Raw genomic sequence first — 26,138 nt, 5'->3', positions numbered from 1 at the left:
AAGTAATTTTTAGTCAGACAAGGGAAACATACTAGATAATTTGATCTTCAGGCCATGTGCCATACTAATCTTTTCTTATTCCCTATATACTGTATCACTTGATTGTTGATCGCTCATATCTAGCATTTTCATAACAATTTTTTTATCTCCAATTACGGATGAGAAATTTCACATTCAATTAATTTGAATTCAGATACAATGCATCTTTTAGAGGATTTTATTTATGCACACAATAGTCAGCAATGAAGCGTATTCAGGTTATTTACAAAGCACCACAATATTTCACGATTACTAGGTATTAGTGCTGCGATTTATGCCATACATAAAACGGTTTAGATAAAAGGAAATAATTACAACTGGGTTATAAAAATAAACAAATAACAATGACAATTTCCGATAGCACTTTTTTATTTTAAATATTCAGACACTGTTTTTATTTTGTGAGACCGTGGACCAAAAAAAGGGTATGAAATAATACGCAATATTTTTTTAAATAAAACTTTTGTTTGATTTTTTTTTTTTTTTTTTTTTTAAGAGCCATACGGTTTTATCTTTCAATTCTGAAAATATTGTTTCATTTGGGTAGCACACATTTCTTTACACTTCTAAAACCAAACCAAACAAGCAAATGGAGGATCAGGTATATCAGACATGCTGTACGTATACAGGAAACCCATTGTCAATAATGTTAATTTGATTTTGTTATTATCAGCTCCTTTCTCCTGGAACATAATTTACTGTTGTTTTCGGCACTGTCCTACTTTAAATTAGCCAATAACTATTGATTTAGTTTATTACTTATTTTGAGTACAACCCATTCACTTAACTGGGTTCTACAGGTGCTGGTTCTGAATGATCAAAAATCCCTGTATGCACAAAATATCTAGTTTTGAAAGGTTAAAATGTACATTTTATTAAGCAGTCAATGATTATACAAGCACATTTAATCAAATGTATTTTTATCTTGTGTTTCACATTGATAATTAATCCACTTAACATGATTATCCTTCATTGAAAACAGAACTTGCAAAGAAACACGTCACAAATCTATAGAATAAAAGACATACATTTTTAACAAAAAGCATATTAAAACATAAGAATTATATTAGCAAATTATGTTGCTATGCAATTGCAGACAAAAAAATATATTCTATTATACAATAAAAGATTAGAGATTTGCAAAACTGCAATAGCATCTGCAAAATTGTAAGCGTTTTTCTCCCCAACTTTGATTCCTTTTGAAACATTTCACAAGGCCTCCAAGGGCAAATAAAGCCGCAAAATTAATCTCAGATTAGCATGTTAAGGCAGCAATCCAAGCAAAAAATTTTTTTTTTTAAATTTCAGCATGTGGTTACGCACGGGCTCTCTGGAGCTGAACTGTGTTCAATTCAGCTCGAAGGACCCCCTGCTTCCCGAGATATTTACTTCTGTAGGTGCCGACAGTACTTCCTGAACCACTTAAATCTCGTGTGGCATGCAGGTCAATAGGAAGCCACAATGGATGATGTTGTGGATTCCTATCGACTCCCGTGCAGTGGGAAATTTAAACACTCTTTGTTTACTCCGTTATGGATGGTACTAGGGGTACTTTCGGAGGTATCTCAGGAAACAGAAGCTTCCCTCCAGAGCTCAAATGAACGTTATTCAGGTGCGGAGACCTCTGCTTCCCATCTAGAAAGAAAAAATTAAGAGGGGGAAAAAAAAAAAAAAAAGACACTAGGCGGAACCACATCTTTAAACAAATTTGCTTGGCGAAAGCGCTTGTAAACTCTGACTCAGCAGCGCCTTTTCTCTCAACTCAAAAATGGCAACTTGTGCATAGTTTGATTTGTTAAACTCTGTACATCGCTACACAACATATAAACAAATTACCATTCAGGAATCATTAAAAACACAATATTATTGTATGTAACAGACCATTCTATGGACAGAAGACAACAGATAAGGGCTATGTTCAGGTCATCATTAAGGTAACCTTAATAGCCAGTCTAGTGTTTTATGTGAGATATTGAATACAACAATCTCTTTAAGGGCAGTATAGACTGTGTCCAAGGTTTACGCTCTTAATTTGTCTTGTATCGAGTAATCTAGAACTGAAAACCATTTGTTTCAAAAGAACCAGTAAATTAGTCCACACAAGATATTTCCTGTACTGTGGCACAATCTAGAAAAATATCTCCGCGCCCTAAACAAAACTATCCTAGTATTGGACTGTTCAGCGCGAGGCACATCCTGCCCCACTGCTTGATTCTCTGGCTTTATCTGTTCCACTGAAACTGCTTTCTTCCATCAGCTTCACTGTCTTAAAGTCTTCACGCACGTTTTCCAGCAAATCTGGTTTGAAAATAACATCTAATGCAGTCATTGTCAATGCTTTCGCTGTGCGCAGTGCGTAAAACTGAGCTTCTTTTGATCCTATCAAAAACAAACATTATGCAATAAATACATTTTACAGACATTTTCTTTAGTTACATACACACACACACAATGTGAACAGGAATTCAGCAAAAAATTGTACAACATAAATAATTGTCATGTCTTGCCTGCAATAAACCTTAATCATCATACAAAAGAAGATCTAAGATGAATATAAAATTTAGTCTAAGGCCTAGGACATAGTGGAATCAGCGTCGCTGAGGCGGGCTGAGCCGCGCTGATCAGATGCACAAAGCCCCTGCATCTGTAATCTGCGCGGCTATAGTTTCTCCCTCCGCATGCGTGCTGATGCGTGCGGAGGCTGAGAAAATCAGAAGAGACAGGCAAGTTTGAAATTTTGCCGCTTGGGGGAGCGGAGGCGTGGTCACGTGACCGCTCCCATCCAATGGGGCTGCAGCTGGCATTTTACCTACTGTGTCGGTGAGATAGCAGAGCTACCAGACCAGACAGAGTAGAGGCAGCACAGAGGTGTGTGTGTGTGTCACTGTGTGTGTGTGTGTGTGTCACTGTATGTGTGTGTGTGTGTGTCACTGTGTGTGTGTGTGTCACTGTGTGTGTGTGTGTGTCACTGTATGTGTGTGTGTAACTGTATGTGTGTGTGTGTCACTGTGTGTGTGTGTGTGTGTGTGTGTGTGTGTGTGTGTCACTGTATGTGTGTCTGTGTGTGTCACTATGTGTGTGTGTGTGTGTGTCACTATGTGTGTGTGTGTCACTGTGTGTGTGTCACTGTGTGTGTGTGTGTGTCACTGTGTATCACTGTGTGTGTGTGTGTGTGTGTGTGTCACTGTATGTGTGTGTGTGTGTCACTGTATGTGTGTGTGTGTGTCACTGTGTGTGTGTGTGTGTCACTGTATGTGTGTGTGTGTCACTGTATGTGTGTGTGTGTCACTGTATGTGTGTGTGTGTGTGTCACTGTATGTGTGTCTGTGTGTCACTATGTGTGTGTGTGTCACTGTGTGTGTGTGTGAATATATTTATCAAAGTTGCACAATGTTAATAAATAATTTATTCTTGCGTCTTTTTTTTAAAAATTTAAAATATTATATAACACACACACACACACACACACACACACACACACACACACACACACACACACACACACACACACACACACACACACACACACACACACACACACACATATATATATATACACATATACACACACAGGTTCCCCAGTGACACACAAACACACAGACCACTTCAAAGTGACACACACAGTTACCCAATGACACACACACACACACACTGACAGCTACCAAGTGACACACACACACAGTGATACCCGCCTCCCAAGCGCGCTTGCTGTCTCCTCTGCCAGGACAGCAAAAAGCTCCTGGTAGAGCGAGCGGCAGCACCAAATTCTTTACTATGTCCCAGGCCTTACAATCTATATAGTTATAAGGCAATACAGTATATACTGTATTTTAAAATAATGGGTTATGTACGAAGAATTCAGAACTGTGAAATTAGAATTACAATTCTGATGAACATAAAAAGTCTAATGAAATTAAAGAATTCTTAAAAAAAAAAAAAAAAAAATAAGTATACTAGCTACCGAACATTGGGATTTGAGAAATCCCTCCACAAAACACTATGTAAAGAACTATATATTTTGTGAAACAAGTTGTACAACACTGTTGGTAGGAAATTATTTTCAAATTATATTTAGATAACACTGATATAAAACTTGAACAGTCATTGCTTTATCTCCTTGCCAGACGTCTCTTTTACCATGCTCACCTGAAGCTTCGGTGTATTCTTCTGTGTGATTCAGAGCTTCAGATCCAATGTAAAAATAGGGGTGAATTCCAGGAACCACAAAAGTAACATTCCCAAAATCTGTTGAACCTACGATTGACAGGAAAGCAACAAAATTAAAAAAAGAGTCTAACGAGGTACAGAAGCTATATTTACCCTGTCATTTGCAAACGCTCTCATTTTATCTTTTGATTTTACCGTCAATCCAAAATCTGATGAGATTAGGTAAAGTGTCAAGAGGATTAAAGTGTACACTGTGAAAACCGAAGTGTGCAGTTCAGAAATATTTTAAGTCATGCAGTTTACAACACCATGTAACTTGGAATAGCCTCAATGAACCAGCACACATAAGGCTAAGGCCCCGCTGCACGCACCGGCACGCCCGCCTTGCGTCCTGGCACGGCAATCTGTAGGTTCCTTATTTCGGCGCGGGGGCGTGACCAAAATGGGTCGGGTAGGCGCAGCCATGATGGGGGGTGGGGGCCATCACAAAGCAATGAGAATACAAGGGAGAAAAAAAAATGTATCAGGGGAGTTCTCTCACCGCCCATAAACAGTCCCTACAGTTAATTCAATTGGGATACTGTCCAAGACATCAATAAACAAATCTTACTTTCTTTAAAGCTTAAGTTTTCTATTCTGTGGCTGTGGAAAACGAGTCATATTCAGGATCCACAGCTCACCCCTCCATCCCCATAGTCGTCGTCCCCACCTTCTATCTCCTCCTGCAGCTTCCTGGTGTCCTGATGATTACCTCTGATTGGCTCCCTGGCGCACCACGTCGCCGCTCGGGAACACAATCCTATTGTAGCCCCTGCTTGCTGACGCGTCACAGTGTGCAGTGAGCCTGGGAGTGAGGAGGGACTGGGGACAGCCAGGGAGGAGGCAAGAGGCTGGTGAGAGGCGCGCGCACGCCGCCGGCTGCAGCGAGGACCTAGCCTTAGAGGTCATTTGTTCTTTGTTGGCTCATGGTAAGCACTATCGCACTTCATTAAATAACAGTTTTCTTCATAGGTTCCCTTTACCTGAAAGACCATTTAAAACTAAATCATCGGTTGTGAACTGCATTCCCAGCTTTTTCCCATTCTCCAAATAGGCTTTTGCAAGAGTTTTGTTTGGAAGCACATTGTAGTAATCATGGCCACTAGTGCTTAATTCCACCTGCAATGGAAATAGAAAACTCTATGAACAAAAAAGATTCCTTTGGCAATACCAATATGAATCAAAACCGTACCATTCTGAAATGGGACATCTTGCCACCGGCATTTCGTCGATGCCATTTAGCTCACCACAGACATTTAGCCGCCGCTAAGGTAAGTGCATAAGCGTTTATTAGTATTTAAGTAATAATCCCTGAAGAACAGGGCATTATTGGCAAGTTATGCCCTGTTCTGAGGGGACTCATACTATTATAGGCTAAATGTAGGATTATTTATTTCTTTACATTTTTCATAAAAAAGATAGACTACAAAAGTGGCTATCAGCATGATAATCTGATGATCTTCTTTTGCTTTTACTGCACATGTTTATTAAAAAGAAATTGTACACACAGCCCCCCCTCTATAAACACACACTCTGCAGTCCCCCCTCTATACCCACAAACTCACTCTGCAACCCCCCCCCCACTCTCTACTCACAAAACACACACTGAAGACACACACAGCAGCCCCCCCCCATCACCCACAAACACACACTGCAGCCCCCCTGTAAACCCACAAAAATGCAGACACACCAACAAAATAGACTGCTGCTCCCCTCTACACTCACAAAAGACACACTGAAGACACACATACAGAAGCCCCCCTCTACACCCACAAACATTCACTGCAGTACCCGTGTAAGTCCACACACTGCAGACACAAACACACCCACACCAACAAAACACTCTGCTGCCCCCCTCTAGATGCATAAAACACAGTAGACAGACACACCTTTCCCCTCACTCTGTGTGGAGCACTCTGCAAGCAGGGTGGGGGAGGAGTTAGTGTCTTGCTGCTGCCTCCTGTCCAATCACCTCCCCTGTCTGAGAGCTCCTCTCACTGTGTCCAAACTGAAAGCTGAAAATGTTTTAACATTTGGGCCCAAACTAAATGAATAATGCCCAGAATTTTAATTAAAGAGCAGGGAGGCTATTTATTTCACTGAATAAAGTTTGGATGCAACAAATGTGACCGAGCTAAAGCATTTCTCCAAAGGTGCAGAATATGGATGGTTACAATGCCCCCAAAGACAACTTACAATATTCAGTCCAAACTCAAACATAAATTATTACATCTATTGGCTGAATAAATTTGTTTGAAGACCCCTGCAGCCCAACTTCTGCCAAAATGTTCCTGCATTTAAGTATGAACTGAACGAACAGGCTGTATAAATGGCAACGGTTTCAGGCAGGCATTATGATGTTAAGTTGAAGACAACTATTTATTTATGAATGAGCTCTATGTCAATAAACAATTTGGAAGCTGTAACCGTTTCTATCGAACTGTATCGGTTTTGTGTTTTCCTCCAAGAAATCAGGATCAGATGTACCAAATTTGTTATTTGAATTTTATATCTGCCACCAATGCAAACTGAAGCACGAAAAAGATTCTTGCAATTGAAGGAGCTTACTAAATCCACTCAATATAAAAATTCCTTTACCGGTTGATCAGTCTCTGAAACGCACACTAAATTAGCTTCTATTAAGGTGATTTCAGAATAGCTCAGGATATCTACAGATGTTTTCCCCACATCTACTCCCCCAATAAAACATCAATATATTTCAAATCTATCAAACAAAAAATGGCTAAAGATTATTGTCGTGTTTTCATACTTACTCTGCACCCCGTTGCTGCAGCTGCAGCATTAAAACAGGCATGTGCTTTTTCTATTAAAGTGGCAAGATCTTTGCGTGATGGGGCACGCAAATAAAATTCTAATTCTGAGTACGATGGAATGATGTTTGGTTTCACACCACCATTTTTTATTACTCCTGGAAACAAAAAAAATGATGTTGATTAATCCTGATTACAGAACATAAAAGAATGCTTCTTTATAAAGGACAAGAACACATTGAACATACGCCTTTTAGAAAAATGGCCAATAAAATCCATCACGCGCAGTACAAAATAAAGAACAGAAAATGTTACAAAGCGGCATTAATTACAGTTGCATATGCTTTAAACGGCAACAAACTCACAAATTCAAGCGTGTTTCCATATGCAACATCAAAATTTGGGGAAGAAATGTTATACAAAGATGTGTAAAAGGATTGACAACTCTTCTATTTGATAGCATGCTAGGTTATATACGAGTCCTCGCTTTTCCAACACAATGCGTCCCGCAAACCTGCGTCGGATGCGGGACAGTCGGAAAGCGGGACCCATGTTAACCGACGGCGGTTTCCGTCGGATGTGCGAAATCCGCGGCGGATGAGTTTTTTTTACTGCATTATGCACGGTCGGAAAACGCATCCGACGGAAAGCGAAACGTCGGAAAACGAGGACTACCTGAACTCAACTCTGAGGCCAATGTTATCTCTACAGTACAGGAGTGGGCAACTCCTGACCTCAAGTGCCACCAACAGGCCAGTTATTAGGGGTATCCCCGCTTCAGCACAGGTGGTTCAGTCTTGACAGCCACCTGAGAGGTTTGTGCGAGAATGGTGCTCAAATATAAGTATCATTGTTGTCCTAGAGGGATTTCCTTGGGACAAGTTCATTAAATAAAGAACATTAGTTTAATCACAACCCCTCACTGACTGCGCTTCTCACTTTTTTCTTGTTGTCTCAAATATAAGTATGTGCTCTGAATATAGTATATCTCACAATCATAGACAAAGTGATGATAACCATGCTGGAACTGTCCATAGTAGATAAATATCCATAAAGGTATCAAGGGGGACAAGTGACCCGTGTTCACTTAACTACTGCAACCAATGGCCCTTGTATAATAACCGCCTATTAAGTATAAGCATCCCCAAAAGTCGGGTCAAAAGGTAAGCATATGAGGGCTAAAGCCCATTACCTGCCCATAGGGGTATCCAGAATGAATCCAGTTGTCCAAAGTTCCAGAGCGTGAAATCCTGCAGGGTAGTGTCAGCAGCAAACAGTGTAGAGCTAAGGAGCACAGTCAAAATGGTATTCCAAAAGAAATAATTTAATGGCAACTCCAGATGAAAATAAAAAGGTTTTAATGCATCAGATCACAATATGGGTGAAAGACACAAACACACCAACGCATTTCATCCCATAGGGACTTTCTCAACCTATCAAGGTTGAGAAAGTCCCTATGGGATGAAACGCGTTGGTTCGTTTGTGTCTTTTCACCCATATTGTGATCTGATGCATTAAAACCTTTTTATTTTCATCTGGAGTTGCCCTTAAATTATTTATTTTGGAATACCATTTTGGCTGTGCTCCTTGGCTCTACACTGTTTGCTGTTGACAGCCACCTGTGCTGAAGCAGGGATATCCTGAAAACCTGACCTGTTGGTGGTCCTTGAGGGCTGTTATATTAAAATGGTAATATTTTTTAACTATAAAGTGCTGTTAACAGAAGCTTGTCCTACACAAGCAGAATTATTTTTTTTTACAAAATTGCTCTTCTCCAAATAACATTTGTGATCTGCGATTTAATACATGGAATCCCTAACTCACATCTAAACAGAAGGCCAAATGTATTGAGTAAGTGCATCAGCCAAACATGTGGTATGTACGCAAAAACAAAAACTGCTCCGTCCAAACCTTTTAAACTACAGTACTGCCATTGGGATCTCCATTCTTTTAAATTCCATCTCAAATGATTTTTTAAGTTCATAGAAATAAAAAAGATTGGCTGACAGCACTTATCAGCATGAGACATTTGCTCAGCTTCCCAATGGGTATTGTGAGTGATGTGAATTTCCACCACGATGGTTGCACGTGTAACAGGATGATTGCACTTTAAAGGAGGAATCCATTCCGGCAAATGTTAAGGTTATTTTTTTTTTTTTAAGAAAGGGGTCTCCGGAGCTCCAAATTAAGAAGATACTTTGGCAGTATGATCTGACCGACAGTATTTATTATTAAGGGATATTCTCCTTTCTATTTATTCTTGCAACGGTTTTAAATAGTGATAAACAAATATGGCACATTTAGTATATGTGAGAGCGCACACACGCACGCACACACCATTTGTAGTTTCATTACAAAAGGTACTGCTCTTAACAGCTATAAAAAGGAGGGATTATTCAATGGCATGTTAGGAGGCTTAATCAGAGAAGGTTAACAATTCCTGCTAATCTGACACATTTCCATTACATAGCGGTAAATTGCAATTTACTGAAAACATTTCCAATGCAAATTCTATCCAACCCAGGGGTCACAGATATTAGAGTTCTTTAGATGTTGATGTTGATGTCCTTGCATTAGTCATACAGCAACTCTTGACAGAGATGAGACATTCAAAAGTCTTGTATTTTTTATTCCCCCTTTTTTTTTTCCTTCCACTAGTCATTACATGTTGTTGAGGTAAATTCTTCTTTACAGTACTTCTTAAAAGCTTCAGTTTTTCAATTGTATCACAGAGACTTTAAGACCGTATGACGCACGAGATGTAGATGGCACAATCGTGCTTTTGAATCTGTACATGTGGAACTCTGGTTTCTGAGGAACTTGGACTAGCCTTCGTTAATGTATGGATTTACTATGTCTGAGCAAATGGTTATCAAATCTCATGCTAAAGAAAATATCTTATACGTTAACTGTATTGACTCAATAAGACGACTAAATCCTGTGCACTTTCTTCAAGCATTTTTATTTCTATAGCAACCATTTAAAAAGTCACATCCCCTTACTCTTCGGAGACAGGCTCTTCTGAGACACCCCATTTGCCCTCACTCTAGCAGTACACTCAATTTTATCTAGTTCCTGTCTGGTCACATGATCTTCCACAAGGAACTTTGCATCTTGGGTAATCTTCTGCAGCACTAACAGCGATTTAAAGAACCCCCGAGCCAAATCTTCAGCAATCGATTACAGGAGAACAGATCGATCGGCAACTTGGCTAATCACAGTGTTCAGATTGTATTGATTCACATATCGAATGGAACAGAATAGAAACGACAGTCCTATGTACTGTAGCAAGGAATATTGGAGGAGTTCTTAACAATTGTGATGCTCAAGTCAGAGCAATACGTTCCCTGTTATTACAATAGTCGTTTCAACGTGTAAAAGAAAACGTAAAAGTCTTAAAACATGAAAAATGAAATGATAAATGGAAGCAGGTCCTATACTAGTCATTCATTTGAGTTCTAAGGCATCAGAACAACATCACAAAGGCTAATTGCTGCAATTGGACCGGCACATTTTATTTTTTATAATATTTTCTTTTGTAATGATTTAATAATTGTAAATCAAAGGCCAAGCAGCCATTTGTAATTATGGTCATTGTTTGTTTGTATCCCAGGAAGTGCAACTTTATTTAACACCAAGTGCAACTACAAAACAAAACCAACAAAATAAAATAAGGTGAAAAACAAAGATTTATACAAAATTGATTTTCTGCTGTGGACACTTTATTCAGTTTTACACAAGACAAGATTAAGTGATTAAATAAAGTTCTCACCATGAACTCTCCAGGCTGGTTTCATTTGCTGTCTTAAGACAGACAGATTGTTGTATGCAAGAATGGCAGCATCTAAAGCATTTATTCCTTCCCATGGATATGCAGCTGCATGACAAGCTTTTCCATAATATTTCACAGTCACACTAGGAAATAAAAGCCATCACTTTGCATTTATTTCTTTTTCGATTGACCATTATATAATATGAACTGCAAAAAAAAGTGTTTCATTAAAATGGAATCTGCTTTTGTAAGGCTTTCACAACAGGTCAGCCCAGACCACGCGCCCACGAGCTTGTGAACTCTGCAAACGGCTCACATGGCTGCCTTTACGAACCGAGAAGTGATCAATTGAACCAAAGACAAGTACAGTGTAAATAATAAGCGGGAATAATAAATTGAGTGAATGCACATAGTATACGGAACAAGTAATGACGTTTTGTTTCAATGTGCTATTGTTACAGGAAGGCGGATATACAGTACCTTGTGTACATTCAGCATTATGGTTCAGCTTAAATCTTGAGCAACAATGGAATAAGGTACACATATTTCCATAGCACTTTCCCAAAGCACATTTCCTTTAACTAAATGATACATAGACACCATCAAATCTGCATTTATTTTTCTGTCTCTTTCCTCCTTTGACTTCTAGCTCAGGAGTAACCAAAAGTAGAGTTCTTCCTTACAATAGTTGTTTCTATTAGTGCTTGTGTCTTAAGGTTAGAAGACATACCGTAAGTGGCAGAATGGGGAGGGGAGGGAGAAATTACAATCGCATACTGCACAGGGAGGAGGGATAGCCTTCACCCACCGATACTTTGTTTCAAGAAAGTTTTTTGGCTGAATCAATTCTAATTCCGCCCGAATAAGAGATCATTGTATCTCGAAAGCTCGCACGAATTAAAGCATTTTGTTAGCCACAGAACGGTATCGACTATCTGTTTTTGATTACATATATCGTACTGTCCAGAGTTTTTGCAGACAAGTCCCTACACTGTAAACCTTACAATCTAGTTTTCTGACTTGAAGCACAGAGAGATAAAAGTGTCACAGATAACAGGAAGCTTACACTTGAATTTGAACCGGGTTTATCAACTTCCAAGAGCACTGTTCTTAACTTTTTCCTACCTTTTTAGCCCATAATAAATATACTATGTTTTTGCAATTCTTTAAGGACTCTTTTTTAGACAGTTGAACGAATATAGTTGTTCTGGTAGCTATTGTTTTAAATTGCAGCATGGCAACACTCATACAGTAGGTGACCTTACAAATTGTACATAAAAATGGATATAGGCCTTCATGCCTTGTTTGTGGCAAGACATTTTAGAATTTCATATCAGCTTCCACTTCCATGTATTAGCATATACTTATTTAGCCTTTTCGCCTTCATGTGATAATTAAAATGGGAAACATTCATAAATAAACCCAACACATAGCCTAGAGTATTGCACACTAATCAGGTAATATATCTGTTTCAGAAAAACCCTTAAAAAAAAAAAAAACTAAAATTTGCACGCTCCTATTTTATTTGCTAGCAACTTTACTTTCTCTAGGTTAAGAAATGCGAGTCCAAGGCCATTCAATAGCAGTGTCTCTGGTGCTGCAAGTTTCTGTGTAGGCCAAGTTGTTGCCAAAACAAAGAACAAATATCATGTAATACCTTTCATTTCCATCCTTATGACACCCACTCAAAAAAAAGTCGACTCCCTGAACCTTGGTTCTATTTGCTATAAATCACCCCCAAATAACTTTCTCTCCTGACTAGTCTGCCACATCAGACAAGAAAGCTCTTATGCACTAAAGAATTAGATTGTAAAATAGTCATAGCAGGGAGTAATTACATAACAATTTATATATATATATATAGCACTGTGTCAGGCTAACGTATCTAGATTCGTTAAATGTAAAAAGTATTCAAACAGCAATCTAAAAATAATATACAGCAGTCCATTTAAAAAAATTTTTTTAAAAATTAAAACAAATTGACATGCAATTAACAAGTATTGCTGATCCAATTCAACAAACAACTGCAGTACGTTACAAACATGAGATCTATAAAAAAAAGTCCTATTGCAATTACACCCAGTCACTCTTGCCCCGTGATTCCAAGGCAGGAAAATAATTAGAAACTGTCCACTGAACTATACATTGCTCTGCTTGCATATTGCAGTGATACAGCAGATAACAAGAATGCAGGAATGTTCACTCACAGTATTTGGGTAGTACAGTTTACAATAACTTCATATTGGAGGATAGCAGTTGACATTACTCTTGGGTCTCAATGAATTAGATTTAAACACTTTATAAGTTATGGTGGCCAACCAACAGTGCTGCCCCCAATATGATACTGGGAACAACAAACATTCACCATTTAAAAAAAGGTGAATTGAATCACTCAAAATTCATGACCTCTGATCAACATCATCATCTTATTACTCCTAAAAACAAATATGCTTGCATATTCTAAAATCAAAGAGTGATCCAATGGTAAGGGATGCCATGGATGGACCAGCTCCAAATCCCACCTCAGCCGCAGGTGTCCCTAGAAGTGCTCCAGATGCCAAACATTAGATTGTGCCATTTTCAGAGCAGGGACTCACTCTCCCTGCAAGTATCAATGTACACAGTCACTGCTATGTATCCCAAATTATTAACATACTGTAGGTCAATTTAATTAGCATGATGTGAAATTAATAAAACAATCTTTGTCTGCCAATTATTTAATAATATTCTGCCATAAATCCGTCAGGGACTATTAAATAAGGGGGTTGCCGAATCTAACAGTGTAGATATACCTACACCTCCAATATTTAGTTGCAGACAAAGCATTTTTTTTTAAATCAAAATCAAAGATTGTATAGGTGCTGTCCCACTTAGCAACATGATGTGAATTTCCAATAAAGTAAATATAAACATTTTTTTTTTTTAAATACATTTTAGTCTTCATGGCACAAAACCACTACAGCATAATAAAAAAAAACAATACTATTCAGGGCTTATACCCAACTACAGCAGGAATGCAGCAACAAATCAAAAGGTGTAACACCTTAAAAAGAGAATTAAAATGTTAAAGATTAAAAAGAGAAAGTAAAGGAAACTGTACAACGAACATGTGTTTCGGCTAAGTGGGACTGCCCCATAATATGTCACAATAAAGAGAACAGTTATACAGACATAAACCTTTTAATGGGTGGGACGTTTGTGGTCTAAACCAGACATTTAAACATAAATCAAAAATGCTTAACATTATTATAACAAATGTTTCAGGTCCATATGAAATAGATCCATGTCCGTTGGGTTCAAGGTCATCCAATGAGATTCAAGGATCTCTTCTGTTCTGTCTTTTCAAAATACCCTTCAATCACAGCACCATGTGCCGGAACCTCGAAGATCCAATACTTTGTTGCTTCAATCTATAGAGAACTTTACTAGATCTACTGTATCTTCAATTCAGTGGTCACTCCAATGAACGCAGCTTCAACATGGATTCTTCAATAAAATGGGAACCTTTTCAGAATGCAGTCTGTAGGTTCTTGCAGGTCTTTCAGGTCGTGGTGTAGCAGTTAATAATTCAGTCTGAAAAGGGCAAGGTTTCCCCTCCCTATTGATTTTTAGACTATTTCCAAAATAAATCTCTTTGCTTTACTGTATGCAATATAACAGCCTAAATGATGAAATTGCTGAGATTTTATTTGGATGACATCTCAATTTAAACAAAGGAACGTAATAAATTTACTTACAAAACGTTATTTCAAGGTTTTTTTTTTAAATCTCTGAAACCTTTGTAGTTGGAGAAAACGGGATGTGTTAGATTGGCATAGGTCGGGGACACCAATTATAACGAGATTCTTTGGTATAGCACAAAATATATTAAATGATTTATAGTTTCATCCAAGCAGTTATGTTCTATTCAACTATATAGATTATATTTGTTAGCCGTAATAATGCTTATATGTATGGGGCGCCGTTTCATTTCAAAATGTGATAACGTAAATGTTGACTAAATGGTATAGAAACAGTTTTTTTTTTAACCCAGGCTGATAGAATCTATTTAGTCATGGATATGCTTTAAAAAGGGCAATCCAAGCAATATTCTACGTGTGTATTTTTTTAATAAATCAGTTCTGTAGTATTTGATAATACTTACTATTAGGACTAAAGGATTGCCTTTAACATAAAAATAGAGAATTCATTACTGAATGTATTGCTGTCGGTGATCAGGCAAAGAAAAGGGAACTACATGGAGATAGGCAGAATCTTTTTACTCAGCTTGCAAAGAAGTATTAGGAAGGTGATTCTCTGTTGATTTTGCAACATTTTGTGCAAAAAATAAATTAAATTACCTGTGATGTCCAATCTTTGGCTGCGGCCAGGCAGGGAGCGCACTGGCGCTCTGCGCGGTGACGCGCTCTGCTGGGCCGGGCAATTTATGGTCAGCTAGTTGCGCGTGCGGGGGGTGCAGCCATGACGTCACAGAGCTGGTTCGCCCTCATTGGGCGAACCGCTCCTGACGCGTCAGCGAGCGGCATAAATCAAATTTGCTTGCCTCTGCAAGCAGCTAAGCGCCGTGCGTGCTCACGCTAGCCACACACATTGCAGCAATGTGTTCATCACTCAGCGTCACCCTAGACAAGGCCTCAGTCATTAGAGTGTTCAGCTATTAACTCACAAAAAAGGCTTTTCTTCCTATGAATGATAAAATATCTGACTGTAAACTTTCTGTTGTGTTCATGTAACATGTTAAATTACTTCACATTTCCCTGATCTGTAACTTATTACCACCTTTGTTACTCACTCATGTTCGGCAACATCTGGCAAGTAGGCTGCATCTTCCTGTGCGGGATGGGCCATAAAAACAACATGCATGTCGTCAAATGCACCAGCCTCTATCAGATCAATTTTGCCCCCACCATCTTCTTCTGCAGGAGTTCCTAAAACGGTGATCTAGGGAAACAAAGATTGTTGGTGTAAAACACACTAATTGCAGTGTTCTCTAACAAGTATACAAAGGGGGGTGGGGGGGAAGAAAACGTAAAACCTAAGGATGGGCAAAACAGAAATGAGATATAAAGGAGAAATACAAGCCTTTTTATTTTATTTTATCTATCTACATAGAAGCCAGCCGTGCGGACGCGTGCAACGGGACCTTAGCCTTAGGCGCTGACGCTTCTCAGTGAGCCCCTGCAGCCGCAATGAGAGCGGCTTTAGCAGGGGCTCGCGCACGCTTCCGCAAGTGTGCGGATGCGTAGGTCTTATTCAAATTATAGATTTTCGCGCTCACGGGAGCGCAGGGCCGGTCACGTGAGCGGTTCGCCCAATGAGGGTGAACCAGCTCCGTGACGTCACAGGCCTTCCCCCCCCCCCCTCCGACAGCCCCAGGCCAGGGAAAGCACCCGCTTTCCCTCAGCCTCCGCACAGCTGCAGTCCTATGGACGCAGCCCAAGAAGCTTCCCACTGCCGGTATTCACGAGGGCGGACTTCGTAAAACTAATTATGTATGGGGGCTGAATGTGAGTGGCCATTTTTAAATTTTGAATGTACCCACTAAAATGTTATACTCCCTACACTTAGTCTATTTCTTGTGGTTATACTTGCATGAACCTGGGAGGTGATATGTGACCTGGACTGATGACATCACCATCAAGTTCTCTATCAGCACTCAGAGGCAACCCTGGAAGGGTACACTGCTTATCACCTACTGTAAAAGTGTGAATGTGCACTCATTAGGTGTCCTAATCACTCAATTGCTTTATTATTTCACCACACAGTATCGCACCATGTATTTTTGCTTTGTTTTTTACATATCCAATGGTTCCTGAGCGCCCTGCATTTTTTCAACAAGCTGTATCACCACGTACTGGGCCTGTAAGACTAAAACGATGACCGCTCTAAAAATGTATAGTCCAGATTTCACAAATAAGTTCAGGTTTTTCTTTCCTAAAAGTTTTCGTCGGAGTCCTTCAATTCTTTTGAAAAGACACAGTTTAGGCTTCCGGTTTGCTGGTGGATTCCTGAAAACCACAATCGTTTTGGAAATGCTTTTGTGTAATTAAGGCGTGCTGAGGCGTACTGAGCCGCGCTGAACAGATGCAGAACGCCCCTGCATCTGCGATCAGCGCGGCTATAGTTTCTCCCTGCTAATGCGCGCTGAGGAGGAGAAACTCTTCCCCGAGCGCCAAACTGATATTTGGTGCTCGGGGAAGCGGCCACGTGACCGCTCCCATCCAATGGGGCTGCAGCCGGCTCCCTACAGAGCCGCCATTACCAGACAGAAGACAGACAGAAGGCATTGAGGCATTGTGTGTTGTGTGTGTATGTATGTGTGTGTATGTATGTGTGTGTGTAGGAGGAGGGGGGGGGGAGGAGGGTGATGCCCCGATCGCTGTCTCCTTTCTGCTCCAGTCCCTGCCCCCCTTCTGCTCCGGTCCCTGCCCCCCTTCTGCTCCGGTCCCTGCCCCCCTTCTGCTCCGGTCCCTGCCCCCCTTCTGCTCCGGTCCCTGCCCCCCTTCTGCTCCGGTTCCTGCCCCCCTTCTGCTCCGGTTCCTGCCCCCCTTCTGCTCCGGTCCCTGCCTCCTGTGTGTGTGTTGTGTGTGCATTGTGTGTGTGTGTGTGTTTACATTGTGTGTGTGTATGCATGTGTGTGTATGCGTGTGTGTGTGTGTGTGCATATGTGTGTGTGCATATGTGTGTGTGCGTGTGCATGTGTATGTGTCTGTGTGTGCATATGTATGTGTCTGTGTGTGCATATGTGTGTGTGTGTGTGTGAATTTGTGTGTGTGTGTGTCTGTGTGTGCATATGTGTGTGTGCATTGTGTGTGTGTGCATTGTGTGCGTGTGTGCATATGTATGTGTCTGTGTGTCCATATGTGTGTGTGTGTGTGTGTGAATTTGTGTGTGTGTGTGTGAATTTGTGTGTGTGTGTGCATGTGCATGTGTGCGTGTGCGTGTGCATGTGTATGCATGTGTGCCTGTGTGTGCATATGTGTGTATGCATGTATGCATGTGTGTGTGTGCATTGTGTGCATTGTGTGCCGTGTGTGTGTGTTTGCATTGTGTGTGTGTGTGTGTGTATGCATGCGTGTGTATGCGTGCGTGCGCATGTGTGTGTGTGTCTATGTGCATGTGTGTGTGTGTGTGTATGTGTGTGTATGTGTGCATGTGTGTGTGCATATGTATGTGTGCGTGTGTGTGTATGTGTGCATCTGTGTGTGTGTGTGTGTGTGTGTTTGCATTGTGTGTGTGTGTGTATGCATGTGTATGCATGTGTGTGTGCATCTGTGTGTGTGTCTGTGTGTGCATATGTGTGTGTGTATTGTGTATGCATGTGTGTGCGCATTGTGTGTGTGTGTGTGTGTGTGTGTATATATATATATATATGTATATATATATATACACGTGTGTATGTGTGTATTTCCGTGCGTGCGTGAATATATTTATCAAAGTTGCACAATGTTAATAAATAATTTATTCTCACCACATGTCTTTATTTTTTTAATTTTTCAAATATTATATAATATACACACACACACACACACACACACACACACGTTCCCCAGTGACACACAAACACACTGACAGCTACCAAGTGACACACACACACACACACACAGTGATACCCGCCTCCCAAGCGCGCTTGCTGTCTCCTCTGTCAGGACAGTAAAAAGCTCCTGGTAGCGTGAGCGTCAGCAAGCGAGAGCACTGCTCAGCGACGCTCAGTGCACTATGTCCGAGGCCTAACGCTTTAACTACATAACCAGCATAACACCGGGACCACTTTGTGCAACACTTACATATTACTATAGCTATTGTGCATAATTACAGTAACTTTGCTCCCCCTCTCTCTGACTGACCCAAGACTGTCTGAGGGATCAAACACACTGGTTTCCTTTATTATTCCTAAAACTGTGGAATTACTTTGCAATGCATTGCTGGCACATGTAGCAGCAAAAGTAGTATATTCAGTGAACACCAGAAGGGAAAAAAATAAATGGAAGAGGTTGTTTTTTTTTTTTTTTTGTTAGGTATTTCTGATTAGGTCTGTAATACGGATTCCTATACAAATTATTCATGGACAAGGAGGAGAATACGTGTAATTTCTGGTACAATGACATAATGCTGTAATTCCCTTTCACTCCAACTGTCGTCATAGAGCAGCTGCTCCCTTGCTCAATAAGGCCCAGCCATCAATCGCAGCGAGGATCCAGTTATTATTGAAAACAAAATGTAAGCAAGTGTGAATGTAAAATGATGCAATCACACCACATGGTGTGGTTCAGATGACACAGTAAAATACTCACGTTTCTTTGTTATGCTTAACAGTATCTGACCTGAACCATTTTCACTATATTAGGTGAAACGTATTATTTTGACCATAGTATTTGCTGGGTTTCTTTTTACAAAACATGTTTATAATTTATAGAAGGCATCCCACAGTTCCATCTACTATAAAAAAGGAAAAAAACTAATTGCATATAAGTCTCCAAAAACATAACAAATTATGCTTTTCTGCAACTATTAGATATGAGGATATGATTTGTAATGTTTTTTTAACCTGTTTATTTATTTATATATATTTTAAAAAACAAAGAAAAACTTTGGTAACGTTTGCTTTGAAGTGAAATGTAAACCTTTTGGTGTCCCATGATGTGGTAGCTACATCATAGGAGTTATTATATCCTATTTGCTCGTTTTGTACAGGAGATTGTTTCCGCGCGACTAAGTAACACAAGAGAACGACTCCTCTTCTGTTGCATCAGTGACGCCATCAACATATGATCACTCCGAGGAGCGGAAGTGCTGGGGACAGTGGTCCCTCCGGCCCTCAAAGGGTTAAGGAAAGGCATGCGAGAAAGTATTTTTGGTACTAGTATGGAGACTTTTGTTTTATAACTTTTAAATATGTCACCAAGTCTTAGTTTAAAAACTGGTCCTAATTTGCCACACGGTTACAATTTAGAAATTGGAAGTATGAGTTATTGTAGAATTGTAAAGTATAGAAATACTTGTTTAAAAGGATCATTATTTTTTATTTTAAAACTGTGCTAGATCTTCACTTGGGATCTTTGGATTCTTATGAAGAACTTGTTTTTTGGCCAAAATGTGCAGCAGTGAAATAAACCTCCCTTCTGTATGCTCTAATGCAGGGGTGTGCAAACTTTTCCCCTGCCTGCTCTTCCCCCTCCTTACCTTGTTTCCAGCGTTCTGATGTCACAATGTCAAGTTACCATGGCAACGCAAAGTCATGTGAACCTGCGTCGTTGTTGATGCCATGTTGCCATGGAGATGAGTCACCTGAAGCCAAGATAAGGAAAGTTACAGAGGCCTTGCGCGATCCCCCCTGCATTTCATTTAAATGCCGTGGGGAAGAGCGCGGGGCCACTGTAACCACTGCACCCCTCCCAGAAAATCGCACGCCCCCAGTTTGCACACCCCTGCTCTAATGTTCCCTGCACTTTGCAATACACCTACATAAGATGAGCGTATAAACCGGAGCACTTCTCAGGAATCCCAGAAATCCTGCACGTGAGAGTATGCATAATATAATAATAATATAAAAAAGGTAAATGCTTCTTTTTCTGATTTAGAAACCGGTCACTCCGTAGAAGCCAATTTCTGTCTCACGCATTCAATTAAAAAAAAGAGGCAATCCAAGCAACCTAAATAATTTTTTTTAATTGTTTGTTTAATATATGCAGCATTTAATTATCTTTATTGCAAAATAATTACCTAAGCTGCCGATCGATTGGTTCTCCTGTGATCGATCAGCAAAATCCTGCTTCCCAGGGTTCACTAAATGGCAGTCTTTCATTTTCAAATCAATCTTTCAGTGTAACTCAGCAGCTACAATGTATTCTTATATTACTAAGGTAACATTGACTATTGTTATAGTTTACGGCTCAAACTGTGATAAATTTGTGGCCAATCTTCCCAGCAAACAGGAAAATGTTACAAATATCTTGCGCTGCTGATGAGGTGGGCTAAAACCTATACAACTCCAAGGATGCTCCGTATATTAACTCAGAGGTGCGCAAAATGAACGGTAAGTCAAAAGTTAAGAGGCCTCACGCGAACCCCGCCATTTATTTTAAATGCCTTTGGAGAAGTACGGGGCCTCTGTAACAGCCGGGCCCCCCCAAGAAAATCTCGCACCCCTGTATTAACTACGGGTTACCAGGACGACGCGTCGCTGGAAGGGAAAGTAAGTGTGTTATAGTGTGATCTCACGGCATCATTTGACACCGCACTGCCATGGCAACGCGTCGCCGAAGACCCGGCTTACAGCAGGTTAGAGAAGTTACAGAGGCCTCATGCCTCCCCCGACATTTCATTTAAATGCCTTGGGGGAAGGGCGCGGGACCTCTGTAACCGCCGCGCCCCCCTAGCAAATCTTGCGTCCCCCAGTTTGCACACCGCTGCTTTAATAGACATTAATACAGCCCTCCCAGTGCATTCAAAACACTGTCACATGTTATCATACAGTATATCTTCTTATTAGGGGTGAAGGAAAGGTCGCTGAATTTTGTCACCTAGTATTGACAGAAATGCATCAAGTGATGTTTTGTAGGTACAATGTGTCAGAACTCTATTCAAAGAATGATTTATGTCTAAACTACAATACAGAATCCCTCTTTAAATAAGGAAATGTGGCAGTAAAAAGCGTGGATGGAGCCCACACTCTCGCACCAGTTTCCAGCACTATGCCTCAAAGTTTATTGGCCCGTATGTGCTAATTCTTGCTAATCTCCAATAAAAGGTGTCATGTGCTCTCCAGTGCACTTAAATGTAATTTGATTATAAGTAGAAAGTTGACAGTGTAAACAAAGTGATTAAAGGCCTTCTATGCCTTAATTAACCCTTTCTCTGCCAGAAGGGCTCCTCTGAAAGGATTGAGAAAAACAACAGTGACTGTTCTGAAATGTTCCTGTGTGCTGCCATGTTCAGTATCTCTCTGCTGTCCCTTATGTCATCTATGACTCTGCCTGTGACACTTGATTACGGGAGGAGGGGATGTTTAAAAGGTTGTGATATGAATATACAATTTTAATGTAGGACTAAGTTTATCTAGCAGTGATAGATCACCAGTGTTAGGCCGTACTTATAGTGCCGGCGACGCAAATTCGGCCAAAAACAAAAAGCATTGCCGCCACCGCGTGCGCTTTTAGTGCACACGACGGCGACAAGCGGCGTCGCCGTCGCGAAAACCCGCCGCCGGCAAAAGTTGATTTTTCAAGGGCCGTCGCGTCACGTGACGGCCCTTGAACAAATCAGATTGCGGGAATCCAGCGATGCGGCCGACCGGCGAAACATAACTTTCGCCGGTGGCAACGGGTGACGTCACCCATCGTGTCGCTGTCGGCGGCACTATAGGCAAAGCCTAGGAAGTATCTACGCTACTAGAACATAGTGACATTGCATGTCCTGGCTTCTATGGAGAGATGAAAGTTGTGTGAAATTGCATTAATGTCTACAGTGCCTAGAACTTTCTCTCCCCCAAGAGAAAACATCGCCAAAGAAACAACATCGTAGCAGCACCATATGAAGTTATTTTTAGTCTAACTTTAACATGCTTAAAAAAAGGTTCTATAACAGTGCTTTAAAAAAAACAAACAAAAAAACACACACACACACACACACAAGAGGAACAAAGACAAAGACAGTTACTAATAAAAGTGGGGAGCAGCCAGTCTGCAAGCATTTCTATCCTGTCTCTATCCTAAATGGCAAAGCTCTTAAGTCACTTAACGTGACGTCAAGTCTTACCGCATATCTTCAAATAATGTTAAAGCTATTATTTCTCGTGTAAAGAGCATTTCCTTAAATGTAAATGCCGTTAATCATTACTCGGAGATTAATACAAGTTAGGTGTTAAAGTACATATCCACAAAAGTGCATTAAGATTAAGGCAGAGACTTACGCAAACTGGAGGCGCGAGATTTTCAGGGGGGGGAGGGTGGCGCTTACAGAGGCCCAATGCTCTTCCCCAAAAGCATTTAACTTAAATGCAGGGGATCGCAGGCAAGGCCTCTGCAAGTCCCTTACCTGATCTCCGGCGGCTCCTGGGGACGCGTCGACAAGACAACACGGCGTCGCATTGCCATGGCAACGTGACATCACCTGACGTCAGAATGCTGGAGACAATGTAAGGAGCGGGTGCGAGCTGGCAGGGGGGCGCAGGGGAAAAAGTTTGTGCACCCCTGACTTAGATCATCATACTTAAAACTTGGTGTTACTAACATGCAGACCCTGAAAATTAGGCTTTGACAGGGTCTGGATTGCTTGAACACCACAGGTAGGCGATATTTAACTAATTTATTAATATTTAATATTTTAGTGACAAAGGGGCCAGAGTCCGGGGCCCATCCAGCACTCGTGATCACGTGACGCCGTCACTGATGGTGGAAGGGGATATGCTATGGAGTCACAACAGCTGCTGTTTTTGCATATAATCAGCTGAGAAAATAACTTCCATTAATAATCTAAAGGAACGTGAAGACATGAGCTCTGATTTAACCCCTTCACGTAACACGTTGAAGGGGCCGAGCCCCTCCCTACAGTCGGAATAGAAACGTAAGGCTGCGGCCCCGCTGGCGCTGACCATGCTCGAGAGCGGTGAGCGTCACCAGCTCTCCAAGAATGAGCGCCGGGTGTCCTGTCTATTTTGCAAGTGCGCACGGGGGCTTGTTGAGCGCACTTCAAACTCTCTTTTATTTGTCTCCCCAAGCACCAAGCTTGGGAGAGCATGCCCACCTGAGCGGGGTTGGGACAATTTAAATTGCAGAAACTAAGCTCAGCAAGCGCCGCGCGCTCAGTGCTAGTGTGGCCGCAGCCTTAGGCCTCGTTCAGGGTGTCAGCTGCAGGACTCGGAGGGAGGGCGGGAGGCAGGCAGTGCGGGAGATTGCTGGGCAATCTGTGTTTATCCCCCAGCAGACTTTTCAGCATTGGGGAGGGGGCAGGGTTACACACGGCAGGGTAAGTATCCAAGTTGCAGTCATGAAATCATTCTGAAGAATGATTTCATTGGCTGCCTGGGTCCCTGTGACGCTGCTGCAGTTCCAAAAAACGAAATTTTCATTTATTGAAACTGTAGTCAGCTTCAACTCCTGGCTTCGGAGACAGGGCGGTTGCTACCCTGAAAACCAGTATTCAAATTGAACACTTTGTTTCTCACGGCAGCACGCACAGCAGCACGCCCTCCCTCCGAAGCCAGCATCCTGAACGAGGCCTTAGGCCTCGAGCATGGTCAGCGGCGTGCGGCTGCTCGGCACTGAGCCCCTGCACCGCAATGAGCGCGGCTTTAGCAGGGGCTCGCGCACGCGTCCGCACGCTTGGGGAAGCGTGTGTCTGACGGAGTTTTTAAATTTGGCGCTCGCCGGAGCGCAGGGCCGGTCACGTGAGCGGTTCGCCCAAGCTCCGTGACGTCACTGGCCCGCCCCCGACACACCCACGGACGGCGCGCTGAGGGAAAGCACTGCTTTCCCTGAGCCTCAGCCTGGATCAAAGCACTATGTCCCAGGCCTTATCCTGTGATCACTCCGAAAAGCGGTCACGTGACATGGACGCGCAGGAGGGTCTGTGGCCACACAGGCAGCACTGAAAGGGTTAATGAAACTTTGTGGATCTGGACCATGGGGTTACACTGGGGGACGGGGCTTGGGGCTTCTCAGTAACCGTGACAAAGGCATAGACCAATCGCAGCGCTCCGTTTCTGAGCGTCCCCGGCACCTGGAGGGTAACTAGGAGGTGTAGCTCCTCAGTGTATATCTGTGACATATAGGGATATACAAAGGGCGTGTCTCTCCCCCTCACCTTGACCGCCCGAGGCGGCTGCACGCTCTCCAGCGCTCCCTTTAGCCCCAGGGCAGCGGCCGCCCCGACCTCCGCGATCAGGTTGTGCCCGCAGGCGTGTCCCAGCCCGGGCAGCGCGTCATATTCACACAGGAAGCCCACGTGCAGAGCCGGAGCCGCGGCGGGCACCGGACCCCACTCCGCCCGGAAGGCCGTGTCCAGTTTGTAGTGCGGCTGCACCTCCCAGGACGGGCAGGAGGAGAAGAAGCGGGTGAGGGTGTCGTGAGCCCGGTGCTCCTGGTAGGCCAGCTCCGGCTGGCTCCAGATGTCACGGCTCAGGGCAGAGAGACGCTCGGCCTCCTGCTGGATGATCTCCGCTGCCCGCTGTTTGCACTGATCTAGGAGAGAGGGCTCCGTGCCGCCCAGGGCTGCGGCGCACAGCTCCTTGTCTGGACCCATCGCCCCTGGTATACGCAGCTGCTGCTTTCACTGTCACAGCCGAGTTTGAATGTGTGGAACGTTTTCCGCCGGGTGAACGTTAATGGCCGAGCTGCTGTGAGCGTGCGCTGTGTCTGCGCGTGATGTGTGGTTTGGCTCCGGACTTAACCACCCGACAGGTTACCCACGCCTGCCTGTTCCGTTATTTGCCGCTACGCGCCTCTGGGAAATGTAGTCCCAATGCTTCGCATTCACATGCGGACAATGCCGCTTATGTTTGGAGGGGACTCTGTTTCCCATCCACCCCCGCGGCTTGTTTTTGACTGCGCTTAGAAAGGCATGTAAAAGAGGTTGTGTTGGGTTAGTGAGTGTTGTCAACCTACAATTACACAATTGCTGTGTACCCAAGTCTCGGCTGTGTACCCCCCGCCGGTGTATTCGTGCACAAAGACAGGACCACATTAATTATTGACAGTCAACAAAATAGTTCAAGAAAAGAACCGGAATAAAACGTCAGCCTTCGGTCTGTCCCTATTTTGCAAAAATACTTTGACAGTGTGGAATTCATTGACCACAGTCATTTATTTTTTTTAGCTGAAACTGCTAAAGTGAAAACTTTATACTGATGTAGCCGAGCTCCCCTCTTACCTCCGGTGAGGGCTATGATGTCACAGCGGTAGGCCGCGCTGTGATTGGTTCATAGCGTCATGTGGCGTGGCAACAGCGCGAAAATACAATTTTCTTGTATTTCCTCTGATCTGCTGCACCACCGCTTACGGCCTTGCGCACGCATGTCTCAAGTATACAAACGTCAGGCTTACACAGCCAATTATAATTAGCGCGCGCACTATATTACAGCCCTTAGAGATCGCACATGCGCAGTGCAAACCCCGGTGCGCATGCGCAGTGAGTACCAGTACTGCGGCGGCCATCTTTGGTGGCTCCGCAAGATGGCACGCAGGACTACATGTCCCATAGTGCTTAGGGAGGTAGGCACCACGTTGGCAGTACAGCCAATAGGGATGAAGCAGAGCAGGGAAGCAGGATATCCCCCGCGCGCAAAAGCCCGTGAGTCAGTCCGACGGAGGCAGCAAGGGAAGAGGTAGTGTCCAGGGTACCAGTAGTTCCTG

At 42.4% G+C, this 26,138-nt stretch overlaps 1 protein-coding gene across 1 annotated transcript; it reads right to left on the bottom strand.

Moving 5' to 3' along the window:
* Nucleotides 1-201: 201 nt before the first annotated feature.
* PM20D2 (peptidase M20 domain containing 2) lies at nucleotides 202-25,207 on the bottom strand. The gene is made up of 7 exons (XM_075597439.1): nucleotides 24,592-25,207; nucleotides 15,581-15,729; nucleotides 10,789-10,931; nucleotides 7,020-7,174; nucleotides 5,229-5,364; nucleotides 4,186-4,293; nucleotides 202-2,418 (listed from the first exon to the last, which is right to left on the bottom strand). The coding sequence occupies exons 1-7, from the start codon at nucleotides 25,027-25,029 to the stop codon at nucleotides 2,219-2,221; spliced, it is 1,329 nt and encodes a 442-aa protein (XP_075453554.1). The 5' UTR covers nucleotides 25,030-25,207; the 3' UTR covers nucleotides 202-2,218.
* Nucleotides 25,208-26,138: the final 931 nt, after the last annotated feature.

The sequence above is a fragment of the Ascaphus truei genome, chromosome 4 (assembly GCF_040206685.1).
Source record: "Ascaphus truei isolate aAscTru1 chromosome 4, aAscTru1.hap1, whole genome shotgun sequence".
NCBI lineage: Eukaryota > Metazoa > Chordata > Amphibia > Anura > Ascaphidae > Ascaphus > Ascaphus truei.
This window is presented reverse-complemented; position numbering and strand designations above follow the sequence as displayed.